The sequence below is a fragment of the Schistocerca americana genome, chromosome 5, assembly GCF_021461395.2.
Source record: "Schistocerca americana isolate TAMUIC-IGC-003095 chromosome 5, iqSchAmer2.1, whole genome shotgun sequence".
Taxonomy (NCBI): domain Eukaryota; kingdom Metazoa; phylum Arthropoda; class Insecta; order Orthoptera; family Acrididae; genus Schistocerca; species Schistocerca americana.
The window spans coordinates 709617742-709641523 of NC_060123.1; the positions used below are offsets into that span (position 1 = coordinate 709617742).

The 23782-nt window shown below is 44.4% G+C and overlaps 1 protein-coding gene across 1 annotated transcript in view; it reads left to right on the forward strand.

The window, feature by feature from the left end:
• Positions 1-13537, forward strand: part of LOC124616101 (UDP-glucosyltransferase 2-like) — a 111651-nt gene extending 98114 nt beyond the window's left edge. Inside the window, exons 7-8 of the mRNA XM_047144361.1 lie at positions 852-1071; positions 12881-13537. Of these exons, the coding sequence (XP_047000317.1) occupies positions 852-1071; positions 12881-13172 (512 nt within the window). The 3' untranslated portion in view covers positions 13173-13537. The remainder of the gene's footprint in view (positions 1-851; positions 1072-12880) is intronic.
• Positions 13538-23782: the final 10245 nt, after the last annotated feature.

Genomic DNA, 23782 nt, shown 5'->3' on the forward strand with positions numbered 1-23782 from the left:
TTATAAATTACGTTAACCTATGTTTGGAGTAGTACGAGTAATCTTGAAGTAGAGTTCATGATGCCTACCTCAGTTTCACTGCTCATGGCAGAAGACTTTTTTCATTCCTGTTTAGATTTCGTTGGGTTTAATTTTACAATAATGTGACTGAGGGGTGGTTCTGTTTCGTAGAAATCATCTGATGAAGAGGCGCATTGGCAGTAGGCACATACCTGCCCATCAGATGGGTAATTTCATCTTTAAATTAAGGCCAATGCTTGTTACTAATATATTTTTTCAACCAATAATTCCCTTTTTGCTTTTCTAGCCAGTTTTCTATGTCCTCCTTGTTCCATACATCACGTTATTTTGCTTCTAATGTAGCAGAATCCCTTCACTTCTTGTACTTCATGGTCCCATAAGTAGATGTGAAGTTTATCACTAATAATCTTGTTTCTACTACTCCTCATTTCTTTCTCTTTCTTCATTTTCTCTCAACCTGTACTTACATTCATTAACCTATCCAGTCGATTCCCAAGTCCTGTAGCTCAACTTGACTTTCACTGATGATATCAATGTTATCAGCTAGTCGTATTGTTATTTTTTCATCCTCAGTTAGACACACTTTTGAAATTCTCTTTTATTCCCGTCACTGCTTCTTTTATGTCATGATTGAACAGTAGGGAAAAATAATGCGTTTGCAGTCTTACATCCTTTTCAATCCGCGCACTTTGTTCTCAGTCTCGATAGTGTCTAACACAAATATCACTTGAGTCTAGCACTGAAATTTTAGTACCCACGTCGACGGTATTCGGCACCTTCGAGTCAAGAGTGAGAGACGATGATACCCTGTGACTGTACTTGTGCGGCAGACCACCCCAAGACGGTGGCGTTCATCACGCACGGCGGGCAGCTGGGCCTGCAGGAGGCGGTGTGGGCGGGGGTGCCCCTGCTGGTGGTGCCCGTCAGGTCCGACCAGCGCCACAACGCCGCCGCCATGAGCCGCCGCGGCGTCGCCCTCACCCTGACCGTGGGCCAGCTGACAGAGCACAGCCTTCGTGACGCTCTGGACAGCCTCATCAACGACACCAGGTGAGCGCGCCTGACGAGCTGCAGGTTTCTACCAAACCCGACCACGTGACGAATGACAGGGCACAGTGTGCACGAAGCTCCGGGCTGTCTCGCCAATGGCACTATGTGCTGGCACCATGAACGGCCTCGACCTTGCCCTCGTGGCAGCTGGCCGAGCACAGAGTGGATCAAACTCTGGACAGGTTCGACAACGACCCCAGATTACCTCAATTGGTGCTTGGGGCACCATCGCCAACTCGTAAGGCTGCAATCACATCCGATAATTTGGTCGATTGTTGATGTGGTACTACGAACTTGTTGATAGTTTCATGGCCACTTGTTAATGTATTGCCTGTTAGCTTCAATCTCAGGATATTCTGCCAACGTTTGTTTAACAATTTTCCCGAAGTTTAGCTGGATCGAGTGCCTGTCAAAGGTTAACGCCCTATTGCTGGTGGTGTACTACAGTCAATCTCGCGGCCACAGATTTTCTGTATCTGTCACACCAACGCCTGAGGGCTTTTCCCATTATAGCTGTTGCCCTCGCTTTGTTACTTGCAACGACCCATCGCTGCAGATCGGGACATCAGGATCCGTTTACCACGAGGCGTTATTCTTGTCAAGTGTGGCGTTTGTACCGTACATTCCCAGGGTGGTGCATATAATGTGCCGTATCTTTCGCAAACGTGGTATAAATTTACAATATGACCAAGAAAATAGAAGAGTGCTACAGATCAGCAAAAGAGAGCCACTTACAATGTTGGGAATGTATCACATACAGAGTATATGTGGGAAAGTCTGTACTGTAATGACTGGAGAACCCATCAGATCCAGGATCATTGAATACTAACATTATTACAGGTTGGGCCAGATGAGGAAACAAGCTACTGCAGAGCAAGCGCTGTCTGAAGCCAATCGCACAATAAAATTTGCTGACACTTAGGTTCCTACTGTGAAACAGAAGCCATAGAAGTTCACAGACCTGACAATAGTTTAAACGAGATACAAGAAAGCCCTTGGACAAAGGGATACTGTATTCCTGTGCTACAGTGAACGACCACTGCAGGTAGCAAGGGGAGAAGCACAGTGGTAATGATGACGTGTCCCACTGACAAGTCCTGAGAGGAACTGAGAGGACTGCAAGAATGCGAGTCAAATAACTTACTTGGCAGAAGGTCTGGTGGTCGTGGGCTGTCTTCTGTGCACTGAAAAGAGGGCTGTAGGGTGAGTTAGAATACGGAACTCGGCTGGGATCTCAGGATACACTGGATGTAATCATAAATCATTGCATGGGGATATGTACACTAGAAGCACCCCTGGCACATCCGTTTTATAAACAGTTCTATACACAAAGTCTACTAACTGCCTTCTTAGTAGTATAACTTCTCACAGCTCCCTAAGTCACAATATAGCAGAGGTGGGCGCACCAGACTGAGTGTTGACTACATCGAAACGAGTCTGAGCCCCTCGTGGTTATGCAGCACTGCACTACAATCTCACAGCATCATAACTCCAGCTAAACCATACCTGATCAACTGACCAGCTGCTCCATCACTGCCATCACTGCCATCACTGCCGTCACTGCCATCACTCTATGGTGGCTAGCCCTTTTACAGGTGGTAGTGCACCTGGCACCACTTGTTCTAGAAGTTTCCAGTACTCTCGAGCATTGCGTGTGTGTTACGCGGCAGCACGTGATGCCTACGTGACAAACAGTCCTTACTCCGCTATGTTCGCTGTGTCCAAGGGTTGCAGCTTGTAACGGCTCTGGAGCCTCGTGATGGGACATAGTCCGCTCTTGTTAGCAGAGTAAACATTACACATAAGCTACGTCCGGTCACGTCCGCCTCGCTGGTAGCAAGAATTTCCAAGCCTACATCTAACTTGATTTTTAACCCTGTTTTCTATCATTCGAGACAATGAGCAGCGTAAAGCTCTCAGACGTTGGCATACGTATGGTCTCTGGCCACGGGTTCGACGCTAGTCCGCCACCGGAAGTCGAGGGTGAACCTTTGGCGATGCCAGCCACTTATGCTGGCGAACCGACAGCAAAATATTGTAAATAAAAGTCATCTGACGAACCCGAGGCAGGCACCAACAGACTATCTACAAGAGTCCCCTGCAATTCACACTCAGGTGCCTGGCAGATATATTGTATGATAGTATAATTTAGCGAACAAAATACAGTGCAATTACTATCGGACGAGATATCTGACTGAATACGGGACTTCCTAGCAAACAAAACTCAAAACATCGTTCTTGACAGGGCGAAATTGACAAACGTGAAAGAAACTACATGGCTACACCGAGCTATTCTATGGGACCATTATTCATTATAATGTATAGGTGCAAATAACAGTAGAAACTCCATGAGGCTGTTTGTAGACGATGTTGTTGTCTATGGGCTGCAATGTCAGAGGAGTGTAGGGAACTGCAGATGGCTGTACAGATGACTGCCACTTGGCACTGAGGGTAAATAAATGTGACAAACTGATCATTTGCAGACGAAGTGGTCTGTTACTGTTCGATTACACTATTGCATATAAGTCACTGAAACCAACCATAAATTAGCTAGGAGCGACCTAAACTGGAACGCTCACATAAAACTGATTGTGTGGAAAGCAGATGCAAGCTGCAATTGATGGGAAGAATAGGCAGGAAGTGTGATTCGTCCACTAAATGAATGGCCCACGAGGCACTTGTTTGACCGATTCTTGAATGCTGCTTACCAGTGGTGGAGCCCTACAGGTTGGGCTAACGGAGGAAGAAGATCCAACGAAAGGTGGAGCCTCTCGTCACAGGTTCGTTTAGTAGGCATAAGAGCATTACGGAGTCACTCAACAAACTCCACTGGCAGAGGCTAAACGACAGGCGTCGTGCAAAGAATGTTTTTGAGCAACCCAGAAAAGTTTACCGTTGAAATTCCGAAAGTAAGCTCCCGCTGAGATTTTGGAAACCTATTACCTCCTCCCACAGAAGTACATCTCGCTCTCTCGCTCTGTGGCCACAATGAGAAAGTCGGACAAGTCAGAGGTCGCACGGAGCCTTATCGACAACCGTGCGCATCAGGGACTACTCGCGAACGGAACAGGGAAAGCTAGAGGTGACGTTAGCGCCAAAAGTACCCTCCGCTAACGGTCATTCTGAATTTTCGTTATTTTGCAACGTATTTTTGGCTACAGCAGGATAGTATAAGTATCCTCGCATCTGACTACGGTTTGCAGATTCTTGGCTGGAATACTGGAAATACCAATGTTTTATTTTCCTTTCTTAAAAAAAAAAAAAAAAACCTGTGAATTTGGCTGATCATTCCGAAATGTTATTACTCAGATTAGGAAATCAGCTGAACCAAACTGTTATGTGTTTTGCATGTGGTTGTTAAATAAGACACCGGTAGAGTAATTAATCGGTTCATGAATTTTAATGTCAGTCTAACGTGTGTTCCCTGTCTAATGACCGGTTGGTTACGTGTAGCTTGAGTTCTTTGGTATAATACTGGCTTATGGGATTTTATGTAATATATGATTAATTTGCGTTAACGGGGCAAATAATGTCACTTCATCACTCGACATTGACTGTACTGGCAGAAACTTCAGGATCTAATATAGTACCAGAAACTGTGGTTTCCAACATACTAATAAAACTGCAGTGTTACGTAAGGTAGCACAAACTGTGAGTTCCAATGACCTAGCAAAAACTGTGATTTTATCTTACTTGCAGAAATTGCTGTTTCCAAAACACTAGCAGACCCTGAGGATTCTATCGCACTAGCAGAAACGGTGGATTTTATCAATCGCAGAAGTTGCACTTTCCAATTTAGTAGCAGGAACTGAAGGTTCCATTACACTAGCTGAAATTTTGGTGTAATATAAAAATATGTAGGTTCCATTCTGCCAGTAGAAATTGCGGGTTCCAAAGTATTAGCAGATACTGTGGATTCCATCGTGCTGAAAGAAATCGTAGATTCCAGCGTGCTAAGAGAATCTGTGGGTTTCAATGTATTAGAGGAAACTACATCTCAAACATATTAACAAAAGCTGTGGGTTCCAACAACCTAGCGGAAACTGCATGTTCCATAGCAGTATCAGAAATTTCTCTTTGCAGTGGGCTAGCAGAAACAGCGAAGTTCAGCATGCTGACAGAAACTGTGTGTTCCACTGTGTTATGAAAAACTGCCAGTTGTAATGCACTAGCAGAAACTAAGGGATCAATTGCACTAACTGAAACTGCGGCTGTACTATCAGAATCTGCAAGTTCCTTTGTGCTAACAAAAACTGCATATTCCAATATACGATCAGACACTGTACTTTCCGTTCTGATATGAATTTAACAAGGACGTTAATTAATGAGAGGACAGGATCAACAAGTCTTAATGCAACTATTGGGTAACAACTTGAACATCCTTGGATTATTCAAAATAAAATCTTCATAAATTTACTACTATAATCTTGCAAATTACTAGAATACTACAAATTACTGCAACGCTAAAAATTACAAGAATACTACAAATTTTCGTAAATTCCTTTCTTTTGACAAAAAACATTTACTAGCTGCTAGAATTAAACTTTGTTTCTTTTGCTATTGAAACAGTGCAACATTAGAAAAGGTTAACCCCCAGTGAGAATCCAAATTTTGCCTTAGGTTCCAAAAGTATTACAAGAAGAAATGCAAGAAGAAGTTTACTGATTTAAAACATTAAATTTTCTCTTTCTACGACAGTGTAACTCCAGGATAAGGTTCATTTACGCCAAGAAACCAATTTTCATCATATTCCAAAAGTTGTACAAGGAGCAATTTACTAATTTAAGGCATTAAATCTACTCTTATTAAAAGAGTGCAACTCTAAAACACAGTTCATTTACATTAAGAAACCGAATTTGCGTAAAGTTACTAAGGATTACAAAGGTAATTTAGTCACCTCAGGTATTAAATATTTTCTTATTAAACAGTGCAACATGTATATTCTCTTTATCCTTCCAGAATTTCAAGCAAAACAATTTACTCAAAGGTGTGCCTTAGGCTACAGTAAATCACGTGGATCTGGCTCGCGAACGGCACGTACCACTCTGAGGTAGATCTAGGGCACCCGATATGCAGCGACAAGGCATGGAGTTAGCATTGGATGAACTACGACATACCTAAAACCTCTCTTAACCCTAGAACGGTCGGGCCACAAACAGTTTCGAGAATGGTCGGACTGCGTCTGTGGGACACACTAAATAAAACACAACAAGTGAGGAACAGTATATTTCCAGGAAATGGCAGATTTTTATTTTGTTAAGGTACTACTTAATGCTATATTGACATTATTTTAACCTTTTGAATTATACAATACTGTAAAAAAGCAACTGAAAAAAAACATACTTCTTTGTAGTACTAGGTGTATGTCAACTGGAAATACAAGTAAATTTGATTCATTTAGGACTGTAAATGAGAATAAGTTGTAGAACTAAGAAGCAGAAATGTTGAAATTTCACCATATAAAAGGAAATTGTGAGTATAATGAATAGTTTGTGAGATATCTTCCTCAAAAATTATCATTTTTCGAAACAGTCGCCGCAAACCACTTCAGCATGCGTCAAGCATAGCAATTCCTTTCAAACTTTGCAGAAGTGTTTGGTTTTGCATCTTCGCCTTTCCTCTGGTTGTCGATCTTCAACTAATTTTTTTCTTTGGTGCCGGAGTGGTTAGAGGCAAGCCTGCGAATTTATCGCAGGAGGTTTGGCTGGGTTGCACGCATTGTCAAATATGGTGTTATGAGAGACTTTCCTAGGGTTCTGAGGTATTCTCTTCTAACTCAAATGTTTTTGTTTGCTTTGAATACAATGCAGCCACTGAGAGCTGCAGCGTTCAGCAGCTGAAAAAAGAGTGAAAGTCCACCGTCTTGTCCCTCTAGCAACAGTATATTCACCACACCTACCATCAACGACATCTACGCCGCCCTTTGTAGTACATTATTATGCCTGGTTTTTTCTTTTCACAACTGCCACTGTCAGTTTCATCACAATGATACATTGACGAAAAGCAGTTCTGAGATGTTTCATTTTGGTGCATATGAGAGTAATGTGACATCTTCCTAAAATCTAAACATACATGGATACTATGAAACTTCCTGGCAGATTAAAACTGTGTGCCCGACCGAGACTCGAACTCGGGACCTTTGCCTTTCGCGGGCAAGTGCTCTACCAACTGAGCTACCGAAGCACGACTCACGCCCGGTACTCACAGCTTTACTTCTGCCTGTACCTCGTCTCCTACCTTCCAAACTTTACAGAAGCTCTCCTGCGAACCTTGCAGAACTAGCATTCCTGAAAGAAAGGATATTGCGGAGACATGGCTTAGCCACAGCCTGGGGGATGTTTCCAGACTGAGATTTTCACTCTGCAGCGGAGTGTGCGCTGATATGAAACTTCCTGGCAGATTAAAACTGTGTGCCCGACCGAGACTCGAACTCGGGACCTTTGCCTTTCGCGGGCAAGTGCTCTACCAACTGAGCTACCGAAGCACGACTCACGCCCGGTACTCACAGCTTTACTTGTGCCAGTACCTCGTCTCCTACCCTCCAAACTTTACAGAAGCTCTCCTGCAAACCTTGCAGAACTAGCACTCCTGGAAGAAAGGATATTGCGGAGACATGGCTTAGCCACAGCCTGGGGGATATTTCCAGAATGAGATTTTCACTCTGCAGCGGAGTGTGCGCTGATATGAAACTTCCTGGCAGATTAACGGTTCGCAGGAGATCTTCTGTAAATTTTGGAAGGTAGGATACGAGGTACTGGCAGAAGTAAAGCTGTGAGTACCGGGCGAGAGTTGTGCTTCGGTAGCTCAGTTGGTAGAGCACTTGCCCGCGAAAGGCAAAGGTCCCGAGTTCGAGTCTCGGTTGGCCACACAGTTTTAATCTGCCAGGAAGTTTCATATCAGCGCACACTTTGCTGCAGAGTGAAAATCTCACTCTGGAAACATCCCCCAGGCTGTGGCTAAGCCATGTCTCCGCAATATCCTTTCTTTCAGGAGCGCTAGTTCTGCAAGGTTCGCAGGAGAGCTTCTGTAAAGTTCGGAAGGTAGGAGACGAGGTACTGGCAGAAGTAAAGCTGTGAGTACCGGGCGTGAGTCGTGCTTCGGTGGCTCAGTTGGTAGAGCACTTGCCCGCGAAAGGCAACGGTCCCCAGTTCGAGTCTCGTTTGGGCACACAGTTTTAATCTGCCAGGAAGTTTTATATCAGCGCACACTCCGCTGCAGAGTGAAAATCTCATTCTGGATGCAAGGGGACCCTTTTTCAGACTTTCTGGTTAAAAACTAACCTGGAATTTCGGGCTTATTTTTTTAACGTACCAAGAGCAGTAATAGTCTTTTTTTCTGACGACTGGGTAGGCAATAAACCAATTACCTATTATCAGCTTTCTTCCAGACCCTTTTACTGAATCTACAAGACGCAAAATAACATCATCTGCCTTGTTACTGACTTTCTATTGTCCTTGTGGCTGTGTACATCAATAGACTTCCAAATATTTTGCGTAGCATGTTTTAGAAGAAGCCAGGATGAAAACCTTGATGCCATACTTGGCAGGTTGATTTGGGATATACGAGAATTTCGTCCAAAGTAACGTTTTCTGCTGGAGAAACTTATGCACTGAAGTTACGTACATCAAGAATGAATCTTATGGCAGCAAGAATATCTTGTGCTTTTCTTTCTTTCCTCGTTTGGATGTTGCCAAATCTGATACAAAGAGTAAAAATCTGAATCTTTCCAATGACATACTTGCTCGAAGGGTTTCTATTCCAGTCGTATCTGTATTGCAAAACTCTTCGATATTCATTTTACCGCCATGCAATGTTCCAGCCAAGTAAAGTAGGACAAAATATGCCTTCTATTCATCAAAACTTGTAGACATATTAGGGCCACTTGTATAATTGTTTCGAACTGAATGAGTAATAGATAGTGGTTGATTCAGGAACTAAATCAATCAATAGATTGGTAAAAGGTAAGTGCCACGAATCCAACGGTGACTATACATCTATCGCAGCTCGAATGCTTCAAGGAAAATGAATGGTAACTATGTTGCGACGTCTTGTTCAAACAATTTGTGGGAAACAACTTTTTCTCCAGTTAGTTGCTCCGTTCCTTCCTTTACAAAATCGCATAGGTGATGTACCTGAGTCAGTTATGTGACATGTACCTGAATCAGCAACGGTAGGTGCATCGGTGCTGGCGGAAGACTGAACATCTTCCACTTCACCACCACCTATTTCACTATTACTGTCCTGATCACTGTTTATATCGAACTCAGGGTTCCTGTCACAATCGTCTACTTTGCTCTCATCATCATACAAAATTTGGAAATTTCACTGTATGAAAATTTTGTCTTACCATTTTAATCTGTAAACTATTGACAATGATAATTCGGTTTTAAGACATCACAAATAGTTCGCAAAGTAACTCAGTGACAGATTACACCAAAATAAAAATGGGATAGTACTGACCGAAATGTGTAACGTAAACGTTCGGGCTGGATCTGACAGAGCAATGCGCTTTTTGGAAGACTGCCAAACAATGACTTAACAGAAGAAAACCTCATTCACGACGTGAATGTTTTTCTCTCGGATATTACAAGAAGTTACCAGAGTGCTCCAGTCAAATCGGAAACTATAAGAATATAAGTTCAGTGAAACAAAAACTAGTGGGTCTCACACACACAGCCCGACAATTTTAGGGTCAGATAAAGCAGGGATCAAACAGCAGTTTACTGGCCCACGTCAGAAAACATGTCCTCAAGGTTAGAGCAGAAGCTGGCACGAGAAATTTAGTATCATCAAAACACAAACCTTAATCTCGAAAAAATTTCATATTGAAGTTCATCAGGCGTGCCAAACAATGTAAGTCTCTATCCATGGTGCAGCGCAACGGCTACGAGTTACCTCAACCTTGAACAAGTGTTCGGCTAGACAATTTGAGTTAAACACGCTAACAAGTATCGAGCACCTCAGTAAGTCCGAAGGATCGCTCAGGCAACTATTAACTATAACTTGGCAAGAATTACAAATCACTCATACTTTCGCACAACTGTTGTTATTGTTAGCTTCTTGATAAACAAAAGTTGAACAGTTAAAGTAAGGCAACACAAACAGGACACAACATCCTTTAAAAGAATAAAACCTAATAACACTAAAAGACTTATCTCCCTGCAGTATTTGCCTTTTTAGTTTAAGAGTGATCAGGTATAATAGTTCCGGTGGCTTGCCTACAAGAAAGATGGTTGAGCATACGTGACAAAAGTTCAGAAATAGACATTATGAAAGCAGGGCAGCAAAACGGGTGGCGGAGAACTGAACACGAAGCAACCAGTAGTCACTCAAAAGCTTCCGGCCGGAACGAGTGTCATAGAAATGCCAAAGAAGGCCCACCATCAAAACAGGTAGCGGCAGATCCCAAACTCTGTCTTCGGCCGAGCATGGCACGCAAGTAGGATCAACAACCGCTCCGACTGCTCGTCAAACGGGCGCGACGGCGCAGGAAGCGCCGCAGAGGTGTCTGCCGGCAGCGTCAGCGGGAGGGAACGGCTGCTGGAACGCGCGCACGCCGGGCAAGCTGCCTCGTGCGCCGTCCTCTGCACGAGCCTTCGCCCGACTCTCTCTTCCATCATCCCTCCGTCAGAGAGTGCTAGCTCTGCACATACCCAGAATCAGTGCTCATATTCGCCAGGTAGGAGGTATTGGTCTCGCACGCGGTTCACATAGTACAAGAAGGAACGCTAGTTTCCAATGTACTGACAGAAACTGTGGGTTCCGACATATTAGCAGAAACTCCATCGTCAAATATACTATCGGAAACTGCCCGTTCCAACATCCTGGTGGAAACTCTTGGTTCCACGGTACATCAGAAGCTGTGACTTCCACTGCCCTTACAGCAACTGTTGGTTCAGTGGTATTAACATAAACTGGAATTTGAAATGTACTAGCAAAAGCATTAGGGCTCAACGTACTAGTATAAATCGCGGGTTTCGTCATATTAGCAGTTCTAACGAACTAGAGGGAGCCGCATTTGCGCTTGTACTAGCATAAACTGCCGGTTCCCTTACAACGAAAAATAATTAAATGAAAAGACACAGCACAGCGTCAGAATACGCGTTGGAACATTCAATAAATCAAGCCTTCTGTCCATACTGTATACCAGCTAGATTCCTTTCAGAGTACACTGATGCAATAGCTCTGTACTTAATACAACTGTCAGCTCGACGAACGATCCGTACCCAAATACTGCAAAGTTGCACGAGTCACACCACGAAAGGCGATAGTATTAAACCACTAAATTACAGACCCATATGATCAACGTGGTTATGCAGCAAAAATTTGGAACATATCTTGTGGTCAAACATTGTGAGTTGCCTCTATTGGCACGTAGTCAACACGGATTAAAAAAACAACGTTCTTGTGAAACACAACTAGGCCCTTCTCACACGAAGTGTTGAATGTTATTGACAAGGGATTTCAAATTGATTCTGTATCTCTAGATTTCCAGGACCCTATTGGCACTGTACCTCACAAGCGGCTTGTAATCAAATAGCGTGCTTGTGGAATATCGTCTCAGTCATATGTCTGGCCAGTGTAGCCGAGCGGTTCTAGGAGCTTCAGTCTGGAACCGCGCGACCGCTACGGTTGCAGGTTCGAATCCTGCCTCGGGCATGGATGTGTGTGATGTCCTTAGGTTAGTTAGGTTTAAATAGTTCTAAGTTCTAGGGGACTGATGACCTCAGATGTTAAGTCCCATAGTGCTCAGAGCCATTTGAACCATTTTTTCAGTCATATGATTGGATTTGTGATTTCCTGTCAGAGACATCACAGTTCGTAGTAATTGAATGAAAGTCAAAGAATAAAACAGAAATGATTTTCTGAAGTCCCCTAAGTAGTGTTACAAGCTCTCTGGTGTCCCTTGCCAATATGAACGATTTATGAGACAATGTGAGGAGCCGTCTTAGGTTGCTTGCAGATTGTGCTCTCATTTACCGTATAGTAAAGTCGTCAGAATATAAAAAAAAAATTCAAAACGATTCAGAAAATATATGTCCCTGGTGCGCAAATTGGCACTTCACCCTAAATAACGAAAAGTGTGAAGGCATCGACATGAGCGCCGAAAGGTATACGCTAATCTTCATGTACACTATAGATGAGTCAAATCTAAAGGCCATGAATTCAGGAATGACAGTTACGAACAACTTAAATTGGAAAGAACACATAGAAAGTGTAGTGCAGAAAGCGAACCAAAGACTGAGTTTTATTGGCCGAACATTTAGCAGATGCTACAGGTCTGCTAAACTGACTGCCTACGCTACGCTTGTCCGTCCTCTTTCGCGGTACTGCTGCACTGTGGGGGATCCTTACCAGCTAGATTTAATGGAGTACATCGAGAAAGTTCAAAGCAGGGCAGCACGTTTTGTGTTACCGAGAAATAGGGGACAGAGTCTCACAGACATGATACAGGATTTCGCTGGACATCATTAAAACAAAAACGTTTCTTGTTGCAGCAGGTCTTGTCACGAAATATCAATCACCAACTTTCTCCTCTGAATGCGGAAATATTTCGTTAACACCATACTATGCACGGAGAAACAATCATCATAAGAATAAAAGGAGAATCGAAGCTCGCACGTAAAGATATAGATGTTCGTTTTTACCGCCTGCGTGGAATAATAGGGAATTATTCTGGAGATGCTTCGATGAGTCATTTACCACGCTCTTCAGTGTGATTTGGAGAGTAACAATGTAGGTGTACATGTAGAATTATTTGCCTCTTATCTTTCGTAGGACGCCGTCACTTGTATCGGCGCTGTTTCAGCTACCGAGAGCGCATGAGGGAGCTGTCGGTGCTCTTCCGGGACCGCCCCCGGCCGCCTCTGGAGGAGGCAGTCTACTGGGTGGAGTACGTGCTGAGGCACCGGGGGGCGCCGCACCTGCGCCCCGCCTCCCTGGACCTGGCCTGGCACCAGCACCTGCTGCTGGACGTCGCCGCCCCCGCCCTGGCCATGCTGCTGCTCGCGCTGGCGGCCGCCTACGCCGGCCTGCGCTGCCTGCTGGGGGCTCTCTGGAGGGGCGGAGCAGCGAGGCGGCAGGAGGTCAAGAGTGACTGAGCGACATAGGGCAGCGCTGGTCCTCCGGCCCAGCTAAAGTCGCACGTATAACATCCAGAGGCGATGCCTATGTGCAATGATACTTGTTGGTTGGGCGTGTTCTGGTACAGAGTTAGAGTTGAAGCTACAGTTACTGAGTTATCACCTGAGATTTTTTCAACAGCAGTTCCCAAGAACAGTCATATTTTCGGATAGTTGGCTACATTTCGAAAGGAAACACTCTGTAATACTGACTGACCAAGTTCCACCGATAAGTAAATGAAACTTGTAAATGCAGCCCGTCAGATGTATTATGCAAGATTTTTCCATGCAGCATCATGCTTTTACACATTTTGTTTTTAATTTCTGTGCTCAGAAAGTACAATCATTACGACGAAAAATGGAAAGTAATTTTTTTTTATTGAATCCTTAATCTAAATCAGAGTGATATGTGTCTTCGTTTGCAAATGTTGTGTAAGCGTAAAATCTCTAAGTAAAGAGTGAAAAACACTTTCTGCCTTTTACTTGATTTCAGTTTTCTGCGAATTAAAAATAAATGGTGATCCATGGACTGCAGCAAGTATTCTATTCAAGATATCCCCGTAATAAATTGAGAAACAGCAAAGTTTGAAATTTTATGTGTTGAAACACACAACGAAACTTATATCACAAATGTAAAATATTCAATGTAGGTTTTAGTCAATCTATACGATATTCTAACGACAAAATGAACATCCTGAACCAGTCCTCCCTCGTAATTTTTTTCCTGTAATAGTGATTTGTCAGGCAAAGAGTGTATGAAAGAAAATTTACGGAAAATTCACCGGAAAGGTCGGGGATCTGGATGATATTTATGCAAGAAACTCTCAAAAAAAGAGAGTTCTGCTGCCACATTTGTTCAGAAAAAAAGCTGCTTTAAGTTTGACAGTTCTGCTATCTCATGTTTTCATAACAACAACAAATTGCGTATTGAATATTCATATCTTGCGAAAGAGAAAATATAATTGAAAACAATAATTCAGTGTGTTAGCGGTCGTGATCACATCTTTGGCGTGTTGTAAAGATTGAACTGATGTGACTTCGTGGAAATTTTCTGGTTTGCGGCCGAAAGTATGCAGTGGAACAAAACTCGCTCTTAAAAGTTGACGAACAACGTGACTGAAGAAACCTTAATTGTAGGTAAGATCGATAGCGAGTATGTTCTATGTTCAATACTACTGATTCCAACCGACTTGCCATTTCAATTTAAGCATGTCAAGTTCCTGGTTCGTCTCATATTTGTAGCGATCATTAATAAATCCTCAGGCCAGTCGTTGGAAGAGTGTATTTTATACCTTGAATTGCAGTGTTTTTTCCTATGGGCTGTAGTGTGTGGCGTGTTCGTGAGCCGGCGCCATTCGTTTTCTCCCTGTGATGTTGGATGAATCCCTTCTCGACCAACTCACTGTCAGCAGTGGGGAAACTATGTTCTGCGCCACTTCCGATATAAAATTTATCAGCAAATTAATTAAATTCCGACAGCTGATTGATTTATGATCTTAACCAATTGTTCTGCTTAGTGCTTTTCATGCAACCTCTTCCGTTTCACTTAACCTACAGTTCTGCTAAGTGCTTCATGATCCCCTGAGGGTTGATTTAAGACCGCCTTAGCATAATCAGTCCTTCCCCATCCATGTCGCCCCCTCTTCTGGGAAATCTCCAATCCCTCACCCTCCGCCTCGCAAATACAGGCACACATTTGATATCAAATAACTGATTAATTAAATAAATTGATCAATTAACTAATCCATTCCCCTCTTGAAAATCCCCCAGCCACCCCCTACTCCTCTTACTCTCCCATATATGGAAACTAAAGGGAAAATGATTTAGTCTGTGCTGGAGAGGAAGCATCTCATGATATACGACATTGAAGTCATTGGCAATTACATAGCAGAGGATATACTGTTTATTTATAAAATTCGATTTTCAGGGGCTGGATCTTTTTATTTGGCTGGAAAAGCACACATTCAGAAACTACATTTCCTAATTACATAATTACACAGCTGCAGATTGGGTTGTTGTCTTGTTAGAAGATTTCAGTGTGTGTGTTCACCTTGACGTGCAGGGATCCACTGAGCTAGTGCACAACGCCACCACCAGAAGATGCCCCATCCCCAACCCTCGCTCCCAGCCTCCCCACAACACCCAGACGAAAATGGTTGGAAGAAGATTCAGGCTCTGCTGGAGAGGAAGGATCTCACAACACGAAATTCAAAAATGGTTCAAACTCCTCTGAGCACTATGGGACTTAACTTCTGAGGACATCAGTCCCCTAGAACTAATTAAACCTAACTAACCTAAGGACATCACACACATCCATGCCCGAGGCAGGATTCGAACCTGCGACCGTAGCGGTCGCTTGGTTCCAGACTGTAGTGCCCAGAACCGCACGGCCACTAGGGCCGGCACACGAAATTCAAATCAATGTTAGTAAGATACTGATGTATATTCTTTATTGGAACATTTTCCAAGAGAGGGGGCTCCCCCACTTGGTTAGACTTCACGTATGAACTTGGCTTCCCAGTCCGCTTCCCATGACGTAATAACTGTAACCACAAAGGTACAGAATGAAGTGCGGCATAGTAGCAGCGTATGGAATCTCCTGCACGTCTCTCTGTCGTTCGGGGGCCGCCACTGAGGTCATAAACAGTACAGTGTCCTAATTAGTGATCATGATACTAAATACCACTGACCAAGGGCCGGATGTCGGCCTCCTATAATCTTGCCACCTGAAACAAAGCATCAAGTGGATGTATGCTGTTGGTCGGGAAATTCGAGACACGCTTCCTGTCTCTGTCTTCCTCAAGTGGTTACTCTCTCTTTGTGTGGTGAAAAAACGTCTCCTAACAAACACATAGCCATTATCATCTCGCCTAGGAATGCTATGTTCCTACCCGACAATGCTGGAGACAAAGGGGGACCTGACGCAATCTGGATATCAGGAATAGTGGGAAATATTCAATTATTATTCCATTACTATCAAATTAATTGTTAACCATTTACAGGAGTCAAGATCGCTGAAAGCATTCACCACCACCTTAGGATCATCCTTCTTGGTAATAAAAGATGCATTCTACGCCTGAATATCACTTACTCACATTATGTAAACCAAATAATTAAATTAGCGCCACAAACAGATCGTAGTGCTAAATATGTCTGAGCTCTTCTATGTGCAGACGTTTGACAACACAAGCAGTTCCTCCACCACAACGTTTCCAATAAACATATCTAGTGAGAAAGATTTTACTGAAGACACACGCGAAGAGCGCGCCTACCACCGTTCACCACACAACAAAGAAACGACTGTGCACATCGAACGTGAAGCACCAATCTCCCGATATTCCCACGCCTGCCGCACCGAACTCTCGGAGGTCAAGCAGTCATCCGATCAATTTTCCTCGGGGGCTCACCACTCTGAGTTCATATTTGGCTACCATGAGGCCCCAGCCTTTGAAGCACCACTTCCATTTGCGTGGTGCCTGTCTATCCTTCTGCTATTCATTTTTCCCTTCATTGGGGAACATGTCTGGGATATTTCTGGGAATGTGTTCGGAGGTGTTATAGCCTGACATCACTACTGCCTTTTTTTCTTTGTACTCCATCTCCCACCCCTCCTCTGCTTCAGCATCTGAGGTTCTTCAGTGATTCTTCTTCCTCCCTGTGCGTTCACGAAGTCTGGCCCACGCGTTTGATGTTTAACGGGTGACTGGATAACGTGTCGTTCCTAGCCTCAGGTCGACAGGAAGGGTCTGAAAGCATCCCCTTGTACCAGCCCAGGCCAAGGTGGGGGTGACAGCCTGAGCTGTTACCCTCACAAACTGCCAAATGGTCCCTCTCTCAGGATTTCAGAAGGTGTGACATAAGGTGTGAACAATCACCTAAGGCAGGAGAGACCCGCTCTGAGTGAGACCCCGAGTTGGGAAGAGCACACCACAGGAGACACTGGCAGCCATGTGGGATTTTCTCGCAATGAACCGATCACCATCACAGTCTATGTCTACTAAATATAAACGGAATACGGCTTCCCAGCTGTACCTCAGTTCCTCGTGTTGTCATGTGCTGAGGAAGGTCAATCCTTTGTTACTGTTAAAACGTTTATTATTCAGAAAGGTATTGATGCAGCTGCAGGCCCTGTGAAACTCTGGTCTCATTTACGTAATGGTACTTTGCTTTCCGAGACCAATTGGATTTTCAGGACCTGTTCAGGGAGTCGTAGCAGTCCGTCGCCTAATGCAAAAGATTGATGAAACCTTAGTGCCTACCCACACACTTTTTCTCACGTTTCGTAGAGTAGTGTTTCTATCAATCTTGGTTATGAAGCCGTCACGTTCTGACTGTACATTCCAAACCAAATTCGTTGCTACCAGTGTCTAAGTCAGGCTCTGGAAGAGCACCAAAGGGCATGGTGTGCATTAAAGTGACCAAGCAACAAAAAGATGTGAGGGAGTTGATCAATAAGCCTGGTGACACCAAATGACGAACAGATGTAGACACTGTAAAGAGAAAAGGTGAAGTGAGGAAGGAAAATGTGGATTAAAACAACTTGGAGCAACGTGTTTAGTAGATGGTTTGACTATGAACATCATCCTTGTGATCAGCATAACACCTGTATGAAATGGAATGCCATCGTCAGGCAGAAGGTCAAAGTGGACCGGAAGGAAATGCGAGAGGTCAAAGCAGTCACGAGGATGCAATTTTGTTTCTTGGAGGCAGATAACAAGTGGACACCGTGATTCCAAGAGCAACCATAATTCCTCGTTGTTTGATCTAATACCACAGACTTTTCATTGGAGGAGAGATGGGGAAAGAGGAGAAGCGGAAAAATGAAGGGCCGTCACCGCGGCAGCTGCCAAGGACTCACTGCTGCAGTGCGCAGAGCCTGAAGGATCCTCTTCCATTAAATCTACAGAAGCGCCGGCATTCTCTCTGGGTTAGCCTGCGGATTCCATGGCAGAAAAACGGCTGGCAAAATGGAGGTCGACTGGGTGAGGGTATCACATGCTGACAGTGTTGAAGAGGATCTCTGAGTTGGTGAAGAAGAAGACCTTTTGTCTTTGTTTGACTTTTTAGAACCTTTGTGGTTGAAGACTCTGATGTAGATTGGCTAAAGGTACGTCAGAAGTCTTTGTAGGAGTGTTCATTATTTCCTGTCCAGACTCCTTGTCGTGAAGCATGGGGTTTCGCTGCTGAGGCGAAGATTTGGTAGTTTGTTGCACAAGTGGAAGAGAAGGAGAAAGGAATGCTCCCATGACACTGGGTGATTTTACAACTGCAGTACCGAATTTGAGGCCGAAAGTCTGCATAGCCATGTCCATCACGGAGTGAGGCATAGCAAGAGAGGTACAGTAAATGATAAAACGCAGGACTTTCGACTAGCCCACAACATGGGAGCGACAGGGTAACGTACTTTTTCTTTCAGCCGAATCTTCTGGATGGCTGCTCATCGGAGGTATATGGGACATTCTCAGAATGACGCTGCATGGTCGCCATTGCAATTGATACAGTGAGGAGAAGGAGGTGGCAATCGCTTTTGTGAGCATCCATACCACAAGTAACACATTTGGCTTTGTTTTGACATGACGTATTAGTGTTGTTGTAACGGAGAGGCGCCGCTTGGCTCACCTTCTCAATCAACTCAACCTCATTTGTCTTAACACTGCAGCACCCACGTCCCTTTCAGACTCCGTGCACACCAGTTCCCATATGGACTTCTCGTTCTGTACTTGCTTGTCGTCTCGAGTAGTCCATTCTTCGTGACATGTACTCAAGCGACCATTTCCTGCGTGCTATCCATTTGCTGATTACTGCCCCACCTGCGTGTTAACCCCGTTGGTAGCTTTCTAAGGCCGATTGGAGGCTTTACTCCTCCCTGGCGACCTTAAACGAGTGACATTTCCCCAGTTGTGATGACCAGGTAGAATACCGTACAAAAATTATCCTTACCACCGCAGAATTTTCCATTCGTCACAGTTCATCTTTATCGATTGGTGTACTGGTGTTTCACGATGCAATTCACAGATGGAGATGTGCTCTCTGCGTTATTAACTGTCATGCTGCGATGGCGAACTCTGTTTGTTATAAACAGTTACATGCGCAGTGTTGTATTCTTTGGGACAGCAAAAAAACAAGCTGGATTTCATTGACTTATTCTTCTCTTCTGTCACGTGGTCCAACTTCCAACAGCTCTCTGAGACCAAGGTCCATTCCCCGGTTTGTGGCCTGAGCGTAGTAGGTGATGCCATTGTGGATCTCATTGCTACTTTCAATACCTTGTGTTGCTATTCTGAGGAGATTTCGAGCTCTACCCACCATCATAACGCCGTCCTCCTTCGGAACGAGTGGTGGGGGCTGAAGTGATACCCTTCTCCTCCCAGAATCGTAAATACTGCAAAGGTGTCTTTGCTATGACAGAGCCAAAAAATGGTTCAAATGGCTCTGAGCACTATGGGACTTAACATCTGTGGTCATCAGTCCCCTAGAACTTAGAACTACTTAAACCTAACTAACCTAAGGACATCACACACATCCATGCCCGAGGCAGGATTCGAACCTGCGACCGTAGTAGTCGCGCGGTTCCGGACTGAGCGCCTGAACCGCTAGACCACCGCGGCCGGCTGACAGAGCCAGAGAATGCTCTTACTCCATCCCGATCTTCCGCCCCAAGGCCGGACGATGTTCGCATTCAGGTGTTGCAGCACGCTTCTCTTGTGGACAGGCACTTTCCCTTTAGTATGTACATTCGCGTTGGGCAGATGGCATGTTTTCAGGCGCTGGAGCGAAGCCACAGTCATATCCATACCTAGCCCTCGTAAGGAAAAACACGTAGCTACTACCCCATTTCTTTCATCAAAGGCGTTTTGAAGCTGACGGGGAGTATGATTCATGGCTAGAGGTCTGCATTATCTCCGATTTTTACCGGCGAGTCCCGCTCGCCCCTCTGGCTCTCGGGAGTATGCGGCCGAGCGTCCTCTCCCGCCGGCTGTGGGCAACCGATCACCAGCGCTCGGCCGAGTGCGCCAGACGCTCGGCCGGTCGCCAGTAACCGGCGGACTCAGTGCCAGCGAGCGGCGCTGCGTCACACTCCTTGAGATCAGATGCCACCGCTTCACATTAACCACTCACTTATTTCTTTTACAAATGTCTTTCGTTGTTTACTACCAGTTCTATGACCTAAACCTATGACTTGTATATGTTACATTTGATGTTTGTTAATATGTTGCAGACTACTGGAGTTTCGCCTTTGAGGTTATCATGTATTCCAGTAATTGTAACGTTAAAAACAGTAATGTCTGTATTTAGTATTTTGTTCCGTTCGGTAGACAAACGGAAACACAGTAGTCTAATCATCGACTTTGTGTAGCCTATCTCCAAACTCGGCCACGAATACGTTGTACTAATATTAAATGCAGGATCGGGAAGGAATGACGGAGTTAAAAGTAATACTCACGAAATTTTGTTGCACAAATGTTAATTTCTGAACAAATTGTGACCTGTAAAAACGTTACAAGTGAATCATGACTATACAATTCGTTTTTCGTCATTGGTGCTCCCTGATACACAGGCGTCATTTGTGTTCCTGGAGCTATTACAACAGATGGCGGTTTGAACTTTTTCCTGTGAAGTCAATGAAAGTGGAATCATACGTTCATACAGTTTGAGGAATGTTTCCTTCCTTGTGATGTTGTGAATACTCACGTAATTGTGATGGATCAATAAGAGATCATCCACCTTGTCTGATACCAGGCACGATCTTTTGCTGGACAGCAGGTGACCGGCCTGGCTAAAATTTCTCTCGCTGGCAGCACTAGTGGCAGGAATACAGAGAACCCTTCTGGCTACTACCGACAGCCTTGGAAATAACCCCGCGTGCGTTTTCCACCATTGCAAAATTTGTCCTTCGGCACAGCTACAGTCGGATTTGGAGAGCGAAAGGTACCTGTCGAGTTCATTGGTAGTAACTGTGTGTCCATCTTCGTCGTCCTCATCCGAACTCCAGTCCATCCTGGACTTTTTCATGGGAAGAACTTGGTCACTGTTGCTTGAATGGACTCTAAACATGAATGAAAACATCCATAAGATATTCCTGTCACCTTCAAATATGTATACACCATAGTTAGAATTACTTGTTTCTAAACGACTATATTTACGGTGACATTTTATATATATCGCACAAATTATATTAAAACGCATTGTGGAATGTTTAAGCTGCGAAACCTTTCCCAAATATCACATTGTAGACGTAATAAATGTTGGTCTAACGAAAGATGGCAGATTAGACAAACAAACATTCGTTTACTAATTGGTTTCAGTGAATGAACCTTACCATTTACGGGCAGTTCCGAGTACAATCGTCGAACTTCAGCATACGCGGCTTGCTTTTCGTCTGCTGTGAGTTTCTTCAAATGACGCCGTAATGGCCACAGAACCGTGGCAACATGATGGATAGACTCAATTTTGCACTTCTCTGTGATGAAGTATGCTGCTCTCCTTTTTATTTTCGCCATGAGCTGAAAAGGAAACCCAATATACATAACTGCACTCTTATAATTCAACAGTTGTATAAAGGATCGTAACCTGTAGAAAGTGTTCTTACCTCGTTGTCACTGTCTATTGGTTCACAATGATGTAACAGACTCTTGTACCACGGCAGCACACGTTCCAGCGTTGTTATCTCTGCAGTTTCCAAATCCAAACTCGCTTCTTTAAAGGGGGTTAGGAAAGCGACAACGTCTCGTACGCACCCTTCTTGGAAGGTTTCTAAGAGTGTCGATTGCCCCCGGGATTCTAGTAGACCTCGAATATCGTCGATTTGACTTATGATGGAATTGAGCATTAACAGTATACTGTTCCACCGAGTTACAGCTTCTTGCTTCACAGAGTGCCGCAGATGCCCCGAGTGACCCGATCTCTTCAAATAGCCTACTATAGCTCTTGCTGATAGTAGACACGACAGGATTTCAGGGGCTTCGTCTTCTAAAGACGTCTCTTGAAATGTGTGACGAAGCGCAGTCATCAAGCAGTGATCAAAGCAAGGCAAACGGTCGTAAGATTCAAGTGCCTTCTTCATGTTAGCTCCTTGGTCGGTGACAAAGTAACATTTCGTAAGATCATTCTTGTCAATTCCTAACTCAAGCACCCGCTCTTCGATTTCGTGCCTGTCTTAGGTACGTCCGGAAACTCGGTTGTTATCAAAAAAAGCGTTTCTAGCTGCCACTCATCGTTCACATAATGCGACGTCACAGTCAAAAAATTTCTCTTCTTGTAGTTATCAGACCACAGATCAGCGTCTAAAGCGCACATTTTGTTCTTTAAGGCACATATTAGCTTGGGCAGCATTGTCACCCGTATTTTGTCTGCCTTTTCTTTAATATGCTGCGATACAGTTGTAGGGTGCGGAAGAACATCTTCTATACCGACTTTGCCGTAAGTGGCGCCAACATTGATGAGCTCCTGCGAATAAATCTTCAAGCCAATCTTACTACAAGTATTTAACGGTAGCAAATCTATTCCACTCATACCGACCAACCTATCAACAACAACTTTCTTTATGCTACTTGGTACTGAAAGTGTCCGGTGGACTTCTGTTCCGCATTTACTTTTGCAGTGCCGAATCATACCTGTTGTGCTTGACTGGTACGAAAGTATGGTATCGCATGTGGTACATTGCACGAAACCAGCAGAAGCCTGCGTGACAGGATCCACTACAAGTGCAAACGATTTCCAAGCTTCACTTTTCGCCTCCTCTTGCGACATGTCTTCCTTCTCCAGGACTAATGAGCCGCTCCTAATTCTCTCCATAATACTTCTCTTCGTTTCATGAATGGAACGTTTACGACCTATACTTTATTTATCCATAACACTGTTTGCGCTTCTCAAAGCCAGGTCGTCAACTGCGTGTACACACGGTTTCTAATGCGATTCGGCACCGTAGAGCGCGCGGCGGCTGTACTGTCACCGGGCGAGATTGTGAGTACGCTCGAGCGCCCGTCAGTGCTCGACAGTCCAACCGATAACCGAGAGGTGGAGGACAACCGGCCACATGGCGCATTAGACGGCCACAGCCGTATCGCAGCGTGGGCCTTTCCCAGCCGTCGAGCAACGGCACGAAACGGGAAATGCTCGAGCGGTTGTTTTCATCGAAATGCAGAGCTCTACTCATGGCCAGCTGATATGGTGGCTCGAGTCTCGCAATTTACTGACCACTACACAATGTCGATTTTGAGCGCGCCGTTCTGCAGTGGACCATCTCGTCACTTTCAAATCTACATAATGAAAGATTTTCTGCGGAAATAGCAGAAAATGACCGTGTTTTTTGATTTTGAGAAAGCCTACGAAACCGGCTGGAGGATGTATCGTCCGTACGTTATACAAGTGGAGCTTCCAAGGTCACCTGTCCCATTTCCTTCAGGAGTTTTTAAGAGACCGAGTTTTCAAGGTACGTGTGGGCTTTGAATTGTGGGACACATTTATCAAGGAAAGCGGGGTGCCTCAGGGCTCCGTCCTCAGCGTCGCCCTCTTTGCTGTAGCCATTAATCCCATTGTTGCCTGTCTCCTGCAGGGAAACTCCGGCTCCGTCGGACGCTTCGCGATCT